This window comes from Ascaphus truei, chromosome 1 (assembly GCF_040206685.1).
Source record: "Ascaphus truei isolate aAscTru1 chromosome 1, aAscTru1.hap1, whole genome shotgun sequence".
Taxonomy (NCBI): Eukaryota; Metazoa; Chordata; class Amphibia; order Anura; family Ascaphidae; genus Ascaphus; species Ascaphus truei.
Genome location: NC_134483.1, coordinates 455,360,311 through 455,373,415, shown reverse-complemented (window position 1 = coordinate 455,373,415; position 13,105 = coordinate 455,360,311). Strand labels below are relative to the sequence as shown.

Sequence of the window (13,105 nt, the reverse complement as noted above, 5' to 3'; positions counted from 1 at the left end):
TCCCCCTATTGATACCATGTAAATCGCAAGCTGTAAAAATTCGGGCAAACACCTTGATATGTTGAAGCAAAGAGACTCAAAAGGAAGATGATGCAATTTGAGTACATTTCACTCAGAATATGCTGTGATATATCTCTTACATGGAAGTAGCACAATCTTTTATTATTTTTTTTAAACGTACCTGAAATGGGGGAATCGGCTCAGCTGATCCATTGACCCATGCCAATCCGGGGACCCTCGATTCCTGGTCACCAAATTGTTTTGTATTTTAGCCCGGTGGACACAAATAGATTGTGAGGTCAGTGCTCACTCCTGCAAAATGATGTTGCAACTTTCTATTTGTGACCACACAGACATATTTATCAAAATGGGCATGCAAAAAAACAAAAAATATCTCAGGAACTGGGGATCCCTGGATGAACTTTGAGGAACCCCCTAAATCAGGTGCACATGAAAAAAAATTGGGGTGTTTTCTTTAAGTTTTATTGAATGTTTATGAATGCCCATCCAGCATGATATTGCTCAGAGGCATTTACAAACTTGGATGGGGTGGCAGCTGTACGTTCACAAGGTTACTACATATATTTGAGTGTCTGCTTTGTAATGGTTACACTGTACTGTACTTACAACCAAAGGGAGTTTGGGAGATGACCAAGTGAAATTGTATAGAGAGCGAATAGGAGATAGCCCAGAGGTAAACCCATAGATAGACCCACATGGGGAAAAAATACGCCAAGTGAGTGGGAAATGTGAAAGACGACAGTATGAAAAGCTACAGTACAGAGAGTGCGAGTATAATATGGGAGTAGTGACCTTGTAAATTACCAGTCTGGACATTATGGAATAATTCATCAAAGTAGTCAATACCATCATCACATACAAACAGAATATAGTACTGTAAGTGCTATATAACAGTGCGCATGTATACTGTATGTCAATGATATCAATACACTATATACAATTAATCATACTGTTCCCCTTATCCATAATTATTTCCTACTGACGTTATTTGCAGACATTTTTGTCTAGATTCAGATTATTTACCTGTGGATTTCCAGTTTTATAACAACTACACAACATGCACCTATACACAACATGCACCTATACACAACCTACCTGTCCACTGAATGTTGGTCAAGCTCATTAAACTGCCAGTGAACTGGATAAACATACATGTCATAATTCTTCTCAAAATCTCTTATTAACAAGAGGTCGATGTGGTGATCACCCTCCAGGAAATGTTTCTCATTTTGGTAGAGTTTCTTCACCTGCATCAACAAATAAATGAAGACTTCCTAATCCTTTAAAATGATCATATTGACTGCAGTCATTTCTACCTCTTATATAATGAAAGATAATGGTGTAGCTTTCGAGCCTTTGTGTTTTGTTGCTCTGGTTTTTATAAACATCGGAAATAGACATTTTGTAAAACGAAAGATTAGTAATGCTTAATTTTTCAGAGCCCAGAATAATAGCTCAATGTATGTAAACAGGAGCACAAACGTTTCACTCTTAGCATACACAATAACGTACAATTCGTACTGTATACGCAAACCTATATCTTCACTATATTGACCCCATATCATTTTATCACAAATAAGTTGTTCATTTTTCTAAGATAGGAACAGAAGTGGGAAGGGGGGGGAGGGGTGGAGGAAATTATCTTGGGAAAGTTAGCAACTGAGTTAGTTTGTTCAATGACAGCTAAACCTTACAGTAATAATTAATCAGTAAAGAGCAGTGTGCGGATAAGTTATTAAGGGCCATATGTACTATGGGCTGTAAGATGTTTTCCAGCACAAGAAGTTGCCTTACGGTTGAAGACTGCTTAATAAATATAACTAACCACCCTCCCCTTTTTTGTACAGGAATGGATCCTGGAGGGGGTCCCCTAGAGTTGAACCAGGTACCCCCAGTTCCCGTGATACTGACTCGTGATGTTACCAGTATTATGTCCTGGTTTTTAAATGGGATTTAAATTGGCTGTCTGATAGGAAGCTGCAACTGGTGATGTTGCAGCTTCCTGTTGGCCAGAGATTTGGCAGCCATTTTGTTTCCCCTGGTGGAAGATTTAAACCCAGTAACTTCACCAGTATGTATGTCAAGAATACGGGGAACCAGTTGAAAAAACAAGTAGGGGCCGGGGGGATTACAGTTTTTAAATTTTTTTTTATTAAGCAGAGAAATGCTCCAAACATCAGTATTTCTATATTAAATGAATTTATCATTAGGACATAATGTGTGCATAGAGTCACTGTTATAAACGTGGTGCTATATTTTATTAGCTCACCTTGTTTGTTTGCTTCTCTGATAGAATCCCAGATGTTTCCAAATCCCTCTCATATAATTGCATCAGCACATTTTTTAGCCAGTCTCTCATTCGAAAAGGGAAATGAGCTAGTTCATAGTCAGAGCATGGAGGGATATCTGTTTCAAAAATAGTAACAGAATAATACTCTTTTCAAATAATAATGAGTTATGTCCATAATAAATATGAAAAGGCAATAATGTGGTAAGCTGTATTTTTGTCCCATACATTATTTTAACGTGATCTTGTATTACATTATTAGGTTTATATAACTGTATATTGAGATGTTTACAGCCAGCAGCTCTCCTACTGACAGACCCTTGACTACGGATATAACAGTGCACACGTACTATAGTCCCCTCTTTACTGGCCCACCTTTAATTAAAACACATGTTAAACTACCTCTTAAACTACTGTAGTGCCGACGAGTATTCTAAAACAAATCTGGGGCAATCACCAACAAGACCCAGGTACATGCTGGGTACATGCTGGGTACATGCTGGGTACATGCTGGGTACATGCTGCAACATTTCAGTGAAATTTCTGCAGAGACTAATGGCCCATCGGATTAACAGCGGGGGTCCCTGGCAGTCCCATTCAAACTGAATGGGACTGCCAGGGACCCCTGCTGTGTTAATCCGATGGGCCATTAGTCTCTGCAGAAATATCACTGAAATGTTTACAGTATGTACCCAGCATGTACCCAGCATGTACCCAGCATGTACCTGGGTCTTGTTGGTGATAGCTCCAGATTTTCCAAGGCAAGTTTTAGAATACTCGTCGGTGCACCTGTACATGTCATGTCTATGTTTGGGTTGAAAATCAGCTTCTTTGAACAGATATCTTTATAAAGCACAGTTGCCCTGTTTTTAGTCTTCTGCCGTGTTTAATTTCAAACACTATCAGCTTTATTTCTACTATTAGTAGAGCGAAGGGCAGGAAGGGTGTCCTAGCAAATTATTAATACAGCAGTACTGATTGCAAAGGATTCCAAACTAGGTTCCATTAAGCTGCATGCAAGAGTACTGTAAGCCACCAGCATTATACTTGGAGTCAGAGATAGGAATGGCAGTGACTGTCACTTGAATGGAAAGATCATTCTAAAGTGGACACCTGTGTTGTGGGTTATCAAATGTTCTGTAAGTATTCTTTAAAAAATAAAGTAAATGTAGCTCACAATCTAGACAATCCACATATCTCCACGTGCGTACTGCATGACTAATACAGATCACAGAATACCAACGATATACAAAACATGAGATGCATAACACCAGGCGTCCTCAAGAGCTTAATAAATAGTGCCATTACTTTCCTGGAATATTTGTTTAATACCTTGCCCTAAAATATTAAATATACAGTAGAGTTTTCTGCAATGTGTGGTAGTTTCTGATGTTTCTCTTAAAATAAATATTTACTACCGACTGTCAAAAAAGCAAAATTAAAGGCTTATATTGATCATTCTTTGTGCACATAATTCAGTGGCAAACCCATAAAGAAAGTTTTGGCTTTTTACAATTACTGAAAAAATAGCTAATTCATTATTACGCCCCTAAAAACATTGTCTTCAATACATTGAAAGCATTCAATCTTGATCACTTCTTTTTGTAAACACTGTATGAAAAGCAAAATAAAATAAAATCCTGGTTTTAACCCTAAATGTGGATCTAATTTCACTTAAAATCATACTTCCACAACATTGATTTCTACGCAGTTTGTGATTTTGCCAAAGAAAAAACAATGAGGGCAGTGCAAAGTTCTACCCTTTGTGCATATTTGTTGTACTGTAAGTTGTGAAACAATCTAATGAACCAATGTGAGTCTTTAGCAATGCAATTTTGTTAAACCCTACAAGTGTCTCGAGCACATAACAGTACCTACAGTATGAAGAAGAAGCATGTGAGGTTTTAAAAGGTCTGTACACTACATTTGCACCTACTGTATCAATAATTCTCATTTTGATACTCTTGGAGATGTCACAGCCTGTAACAAATCTGAATCAAACCAAATAAAAGTTTATGCATCTCTACTTGTCATGCTTCATCTTCCCAAATGATGGGTTAGTTATATATAATAGCGACATCCTATGTATAGAGTATCACATTAATCTGTGCTAACTTCAGTATGAAAATGTCCTCCTTTGAACTTTAATGTTGTGTTTTGCATACAGTACATAGCACTCATACATATTTGAAAATTCTCTCCACAATGATGTTGAGCATATGTTAATGGACTTCTGTTCATTTTTTAAACATTTTTTCTAGGTGCCTTTTCAAGTCAGGGCTACGTCAATGGATTGTCTCCATACAACATTCTTTTTTCCAACTTGTCTCACGTTTACAGGGTCCCTGGTAATCGAGGTGGAGGTGACTGCCCTCTTTGGCTCGCTCAAGTTTACACTTAGTACCCAATAGATGACACGGACTGTCATACGTTGTGTTATCAGTGCCGCAAATCTGTACAAAGTAAAAGAAAACACATGGTGGCATTTATGCGACAGTTTGAAGCCCTGAAGACAGTCCACATTGGGACTGAAACATTGGTCCATTTTGTTTATTCTTTCATGCATAATACACTTTTTTGAACATACATTTTTGGGCCTCTGTACCCTTTTTTTCTGTTTTCAATACTTAGTTAGAGAAAGTGGAAAAAAAATTATGTTAATTTTATTTTCTGTAGAATAAAACCCCCACAAGTAAAATGAAATAAACATACACTAAATATTTGCCAAACAAGTCACCCTGTACAGTAATCTACATGGCAAAGCGGGAGATGGGTGAAGATCTAGGTCTATTTTGTATGCGGATGTAGGAAGAAGCGGCCTACAAGGTTGGTGTTATATGAAAACAAAAGAATAGCTAATTCGTAAAGACAAAAATAATAGTTTGTCAAGACAAAGTTAAAGTGAACTGAATTAACTATTGCTTAAGGTGTTAGACTCATAAGGGCTTATTCACTAAACCACGATAAGTGACTTATAGCACTATAAATGCCCTTTTAGTGCGTTATTGCCTGTGTAGCTATTCAGAAAGCCCTGCCAATATCGCACTTAACCGGCTTTTTATATTAGTGTAGCCCTGGGTAGTTTTGGGCTATAGGTCTGCCCTCCTCCTGGAAGTAATACCTAGTAAGGGCAGGTTTGCCAGGACAATCATGGTTTTTTTCCCACACATGCAGTGTAGTGAGTCAGTGAAGTTAGTGTCATCAGGCCTTGTGTCCAATTAGAGACACTGGGGTGGTGGTTACTGGAGCTGTACTTAATGCACTGCACTTCCTGATTTAGTCAGTCTGCCTCTACAGTGAGAGGGGCAAGGTTTACCCTACTAAGATGTCAGGGCTCTGACAGGCTTGAGGCCCTCCCTCCGGGGAGCGGTGAGGAAAACTTGTACCTCCTATCCCACAAGGGGATAGGGGAAGAGCTAGGACCACTCTTGGTGCCCTTTGGCTGGGAGTAGGATCCAGGGACATCCTGAGGGTGAAGACCTTCTAAGAACTGCTGTGATCTGTGGCTGCTGAATCAAGGAAGATTAAATAAAGCATCCTGAGTTTTACCTATACCCTCCTGGCCTAAGACTGAAGTCTATTGGGAGGAGGGGGACGAGAGTTCTTTTGCAGAGACTTCACCCCACACATCTGGGGGCTGCACAAGATGAAGGCGCTGCACCTGTGAGTAGAATTTGGGCAAGACCCCAGAAGCCTGTCCTGTTATTCCCCTACAACACCATGCAGGAAACCCAGGGCCCCTTGTTACCAGCAGGTATGCACCACACAAAGCTATTTATCCGGAGTAGCATTTCCCCTAGGAGACCTTATGTGAGATTGGGTAGGGGAAACAGGGTTACATTTGGAGGCGCTGCTGAGATAAATCAGGACAGGCTTTCAGTGAAGCAGAACTGGAAGAGTAAAGTATACTTCCAGAGCAAGTGATGGAGAGAGAGGGAGTCTAGGTGTAGTCAGGGGGTCCCTGAACCTCGCAAAGCACAACCTAAGACTGGCCTAAAGGGGTGAACAGAGTTGGCGGCTGACCTATAGCTGTTCTAGTCCCTTGATGCGAGTGATCGTAGGATGCCTGAAGGAAGTATACTGGGTAACGTGAGTCAGCAACTTCTGGAGAGGGTCTGCGGTACTGGCAGCTAAAAGTATGTGATGCCCCAGTGCTGCGGGGGGGGGGGGAGAAGAACCCCAAAAGCACTTCTAGCCGGCAGCCAGTCTATCACCACAGAGCACTTGTAATTTAAACATGGCGGAGATACCGGCATCACATAACGGGGCCTGTAACTTGGGAAACACGGGTCCCCGAGACTGAAATTAATGTGGTTCAGACAGGAGACCCCCTGTTCCCATACTCAATATTATTAAAATGCACATTAAAGCAGCTTAATTACCTGAGCGGCTAGCTGCTACGGTAATGAAGCTTTTTTAAATTTATTTTAATAACATTGTATGAAAGCAGGGGGTCTCTAGAGCTGAACCGCATTCATTTCAGGTCTGGGGACCCCTGCTTCCCGAGTTACAGGCCCCGTTATGTGGTGCCGGTATCTCCAGTGTGTTTAAATCTCCTGCGTGACGTGACCGTGGGATTTAAATGCACAGGGGGAAATGGACACCCCATACCGGGGCCTGAAACTCAGGAAGCAGGGGGTCCCCGGACCTGAAATCAATGCGGCTCAGCTCCGGAGACCCCCTGCTTCCGTACATAAAATGTACATTAAAACTGCACGATCGCCTGTAAGAGCTGTGCATGGAGATGCAGCTGTCTGCATGCAGCTCTTCCAGGCTGCAGTTTAAACAAACATTTTCAGTGCGATAACACTTGGGTGGGTTGGGGGGGAAGGAAAAGTAGTGCGATGTTTAATTTTTTTACCGAACTTGAAAGAAATGGTGATTTTTCTTGGTGAATACCGTTTTTACACACATTTTATTATAGTGCTGTAAGACAATGCAAAATCACTCGGCAATACACTGAACTTATGGAAGTTTAGTGAATAAGCCCCATAGCATGTAATTTCTTGGTTACAGTTTGAATATAGATTTCTTTTATTTTTTGTATTCAAGAACTAACAGGGTCCAAAAGGGGCCGTGTTAGAAGTAAAAATATTTAACTTCTATAATACTGCCAGGGGAATTTCATGTATTGTTTTCTGAATATATATTAAAGGATTGTGCTAAATAATCCTGTTTATGACAAATAACAATATTCCCAAGAATCATTCCAGTCTCTTTCTTCCTATTATGACTCACATGATCATTCACAGCAGCAGCAGGGCAGATAGCTGGATCCTGGCAAACACACATAGGGTTTCCTTGTTCATCAATCTCACATGTTTTTCCCCGTTTACAGTGGAAGCTTCTGCAAGGATCTGAAAATGTGTATTAAATCCAGCTATGAACGTCACACTGTTGCCAATTGTAAAACAATGTCATGATAACTCGCTCATCTGCATTAAAAGGACACAAACTGTAGCTGAGGTTTAGTGCAGAGTACCATTCCTATCAATAATATTCACTTAAATGGCTCTACTGAGCTTTAGCACTTAAAGCCCAAAGAATTATATTTTAAACATCTATAATGAAACAATGCTGAGAAATCATTACTGAGAAACGACAGTAATTTAAAAGGATGTAGCCACTAAGATTCATGCCTCGGACATAGTGACTTTTCCCGTGCGGAGGCTGAGGGAAAGCGGGTGCTTTCCCTTGCCATACTAGACGGGCCGTGGGGGGTATACCTGGGGCGTGCCGAGGGGCGTCACGGAGCTAGTTCGTCCTCATTGTTTGAACTGATTTATTGCGCAACGTGCGCCCTCTCCCGCTTCCGCCCGCACGCCGAATGGACACGAACACGGCCTTATGGCAGTCTGTTCGCTCAGTCTGAGGACGCGTCCGCACGGTCTGCAGTACCATGTCCGTGGCCTAAGGCCGCGCTTATAAGCGGGATGACGTCGCTTCAAAACAAATGTATTGAATCCGTCGTGTGCGCTTATAGTAGGAACGGCGCGACTCAGTGACGGCCTGGTTGCAATTGCTGGAAGTAAATTAAATTTGATTTTTCAGCGACTGCAGCGTGACGTCAGCGTCGCCGTAGCAAGGACTATAAGCGCGGCCTAAGGGGCATTTTCAACAACTATTATTATTATTCAATAAGCCGGAAACTTCCATTCAAGCCAATTGCATAAACCCACAACCTGTTGGTGCAGGGTAGAAAGCACTGTTCGCATGGAGTCACACAATAATCGCAGTACTGTTTTGGCCACACTCAAGACACTTCGATAGATACCAGGAATGTACAGCTACAGTTTTCTCACAAGAACAATGCACATACTGTAAATTAATGAACACCCATTCGAAAGATGTTAATGTAATGCAAATAATTAATGCGGAAAAAAGTCAGTTTGTGCAAGAAACACTTACCAGGAAATAATTTCTTCACATTGCTCTTATCAAGACTCTCATTTGCATTGTCCAAAGTGGTATTTGCAGCCTTAACAATAACAAAAAATAACAATAAATAAGACATTTTAATCAATTTAAATCTATTGTATAACAACTTCGTTTTTTGTTTCTGAATTTTCAATGCAAGTTAAGGAACAATGTGGCAAATTTGCCCAGGTCAGATTTAACTTTGTCCAATTTTAATACACTTACATCATCTTTGTGTCCAGTTTGACTTTCACTGTTTTGCTGGAGGCTTGTGTATTTCTCTAGTTTATTAGTAGTTGGACTGTGAGGTCCATAACTCAAGTCCTCAAGGTTAAGCTGTATTTTCTCTCTGCTGCCTTCATTTCTGACAGTATCACCTGTCTCATTGGTATCGGCACCTTTCTCTGCATCACCTCCTATTTTATCATCATCTGTACTAGTAATGTCCTTCTCATCAAGTTCTCGAATTCTCTCCTCTGCTTGCACACTTTCCTCCTGACTCATATTAACATCACTGGCGTGAGTGTTCACTTCAGTATCACGTTTTTCATGACCAAAATACGTATTTTCAGACTTCTGCCCATTGTCACTATAATCACCGTCATCTTTATTATCCCCATTATTTATTTCCGAGGAACTGAAAAAAATAGCATCTTGATGACTTTGTTCTTCAAGTTCCATGTCAATCAGCACTCTATCACTGTCATTTTTGCTCTTTAGTTCATTATCCTTTTCCTGTTGGGTAATATTAAAACTATATTGGAGTACTTTGTCTTCATAGGGCTCTCCAGGCATATTAATGTCATCTTTTTTGTTGTTATCATCCAGTTCTTCACTTTGGATTAGAGTTTTCATTAGAGAATGGTCATATTCCTCTGAAGTTTCATTAGAAGAAAGACTTTCTTCATTTTGTTGTTCATCGCTAACAAACTGTGGATTTTCTTGAATTGAGACACTCGACTCCCGAGTTTGACCAGTTGTGACATTATATTCTCCATTTTCTTCATTCTTTTCTTGTACCTGATTTGGTGTAGTCCCTTGAACGTTTTGATCTTGATCTGCAGTATGGGTATGTTCATTACGTTTTTGGTGTCTTTCCTCAGTATCCAAGGTATGTGTCCCTTTGTTATCACTTTCACCCATGTTCAGATTTAGTGTACGTTGAATGTGAAAGTTGGATCTATCGCCTTCCATTTGGAGATCACCAATGTTAATTTTATGGTTTTCAGTATCAATACTTTGTAGCTCATGGTCAGTGTCAATGGCTCTGTGCTCCTCACTTATATTTTTCTCCCGGTTGCCTCCTTTGTTTATCTTTTGCTGCCACATACTTTCACTGTTGAACTGAAATGAAAGCCTCATCATTATTAAAGAAAGTATGATCATAAACAGTGCTTTTTTTATTTCCTTTTTGTAGTAGTAAAATTGTTATCAGTCTACAAATTATATATGGTATTTGCACCAATTGACACATTAGTATGATGGTTACATAATACAAATAAATTAATAACTAAAAAGCAAAGAGGTAAGTAAATGAGGAATGGCATTACAGTTAAATACAGGAAATAATATAACACGGACAAGAAGAGTTTATTGGAATTAGCTCACTCAGACCGTATAGAGAGTTCCAAAGAGACTAGTAAGAACTGTTGTATGGTCATTATACAGAAGAAACAGAGAAGTGATACACAATAGCAACAGTTTCATTGTGGCAGACATTTTACTTCTCATTTGTATTAATTTTACTCTAATTTGGGGGATTTGTTTGGGATACTTAGTCTGTATTGGCCTGCATTGATACTTTCATTGCTGTTTCCTTTATCTTTTACCCATGTCCATCTAATTTGTTGCAAGCTTTCTATGAGCATGCGGGAAAGAGAGGGTTGGTGACAGGTTTGACATTACCTGTGCCTTGCTCTAACCAAATTGTGGTGTTAAGTAGGGTGTCACAACAAAATCTAGACCAAGCATGAGGATTTCGTTTTGTATTAACTTTCAAGCAGTGTGTGGGGCCTATTGACAAAGCAGTGATAAAATCAGTGCATTGTCGCCCGACTTTGCATTGATTTATTGCGTTGTAAGAGATGTGTGCAGAGGTTAAGGTTAATGGAGACCAATTAGGGTGAAAGTAAAACTTGCTTTATTGAGCCTGTTCCTTTAAACAATGCAAACAAAAATATACAAAAGCAACAAACACCTATCCCTTTGTAAGGGATAACCGACTTCCCCCAGTCCCTCTCTTACAAGACTTGGAGGATAAGCCCCTTTCCAGTCTACAACCCCAAAGTCTCAGTGGTACCTTAAAGCAGGTGGCCCTTCAAGTCAGTGGTGTCCAGTGTGCTTGAGGGTCCAGCCTCAGGCAGGTTACTGGGTCCTCTGCGTCCAGGAAAAGAGGTCTGGTACACTTGTGTCTTGCTGTCAATACACACCCTCTCCTCATGTCAGCACCGTTGTGTGCTAGGGAAAAATCTCTCTCTCTGTTACCCACATGAGGCTTTTTCTCAGAGTCCTAATTAGCCAGGTGGAGTCTGGTTAATTGCCTAGCTTAAATTAACCAGCTCTCTGCTGGATTTAGGGGCAGTTTCTCTTAAACAGGGATAAGTCCCTGTTACACGCGCACTAAAACATGAGGGCAAAATGGTATTTACTAAGAATGAAGGTTATTTTTTTAAAGGCCGATAAAACAAAGCACTATCGGCCAACCAGTTTTTTTTATCAGTGCTATCACGCTATAAATCCTAGCACGCGGCAAAAATTGCAGCCTGGAAGAGCTGCATGGAGATGCTGTGTCTCCATGCACGGCTCTTGCAGGCGATCGTGCAGTAAAAATATTGATTTTGATAATAGTGTGAGGGAGCAGGGGGTCTCCTGAGCTGAACCGCATTGATGTCATCCTCGGGGACACCCTACTTTCCGAGATACAGGTCCCGTTATGGAGTGCCAGTATCCCCTGTACTTTTACATTTCCTGTGTCACGTGACCATGGGATTTAAATCCTGCACTGGGATACTGGCGCCCCATAACTGGACCTGTATCTCGGGAATTAGGGGGTCTCCGAGGCTGAAATCAATGCGGCATACTTAAAGACTGTGCCAATCAATGGGTAGTGGGGGTAGTGTCCCTGGGGTGGGTGGTTAGGCCTCCGGGTGAGTAGTGGGAGAGGGTGGGTTAGCCCCATAATGACTATAGTGCTTACTGACCGCTACGGTGATTAAGGGGTTAGGGGCCATTAGTTTGTATTTTATTATTGTACTGTTGCTGCCCACGGAGGACGACGGTGATGAGGATGAGGACAACCTTCATCATGGCAAGTGCAAGTTTTATTTACTTTGTGCTGGCTGATGTTTTATTTTTAAATGGGCAAATGCACAATTAACCATATCTGGGTAATAGTAATTTTGCCCATTATTGTACTGTATGTATTGGGGGGACCAGGGGTGTATTTATTTCAATGTATTGCACCTTTTTTTTCTGCACCCAAGGACCCCCTTACACCCATGGGGCCCTCGGACACCCATGGGAACCACCCGAGGACCCCCGGACACCCGTGGGGCTCCAAGAAACCCAAGAGGACCACCCAAGGAACCCAAGACACCCGCGGGGACCACCGGAGGCCCCCAGACTCCTGCCGGCCTCAGGCATCAATTCTGTGACGGAAAAAAAATGCTTTTATGCATCTCTCAATATTTTTAGCACCAACCTTCAGCTAGTGCTAAAATATCGAGAGATTTTACTGGCCGATAAGCTTGTCACTGCTTTGTGAATAGCTATTACTGGTTAAAAAAATGAGAGCCTTTGGACGACGCTTTTATCTCTGGCTGTTAATGGGCGTTAAAAAGCCATTGTAGCGCGATACTGCACTATTATCACTGGTTTGTGAATTGCAGCTCAGGCAGTATCGCGCATTCATCGCGCTATAGGACCATTTATCGCCCATTAACCCACTTAATACTGCTTTGTGAATCTAACACTGTGTGTCCTTGTACCGGACTGCCTTTCATTGTATAAGTTGGAGAAACCCATAAACAGAAAAATTATTCTACACTGGGAGAAAAGTTTATGCACCATATTCACGATGTGGTGCTATTTATTTATTTTAAAAACCTCCACTTGAATGGACCATAAGATGTCTTCCAGTACTGGAAGGTGTCTTAAAGAATAGCATCACTTAGTAAATATTGGCTTATATCAACCTTTTAGCCCTCACCTTGATAAAGGCTGCATGATGCAGCGAAAACGACAGATCACTTTGGCTTATTAAATATTCTTTGATTCAGAAGACTGTCTGTACCTTCCTCTGAGAAACCTATATCAACCTACTACCTCTCAAACTAACCACGATCTCAGATTTACAAAGACACTATCCTTTTCAACTGCCCA

The 13,105-nt window shown here is 40.9% G+C and overlaps 1 protein-coding gene across 4 annotated transcripts in view; it reads right to left on the bottom strand.

The window, feature by feature from the left end:
- LOC142462929 (uncharacterized) overlaps nucleotides 1-13,105 on the bottom strand; it is a 43,096-nt gene that overhangs the window by 1,947 nt on the left and 28,044 nt on the right. For all 4 annotated transcript variants that reach the window (XM_075565148.1, XM_075565166.1, XM_075565154.1 and 1 more), the window contains 6 exons: nucleotides 8,951-10,069; nucleotides 8,717-8,786; nucleotides 7,547-7,665; nucleotides 4,641-4,761; nucleotides 2,291-2,427; nucleotides 1,117-1,268 (listed from right to left, as the gene is read on the bottom strand). In XM_075565148.1, the coding sequence (XP_075421263.1) occupies nucleotides 1,117-1,268; nucleotides 2,291-2,427; nucleotides 4,641-4,761; nucleotides 7,547-7,665; nucleotides 8,717-8,786; nucleotides 8,951-10,069 (1,718 nt within the window). The remainder of the gene's footprint in view (nucleotides 1-1,116; nucleotides 1,269-2,290; nucleotides 2,428-4,640; nucleotides 4,762-7,546; nucleotides 7,666-8,716; nucleotides 8,787-8,950; nucleotides 10,070-13,105) is intronic.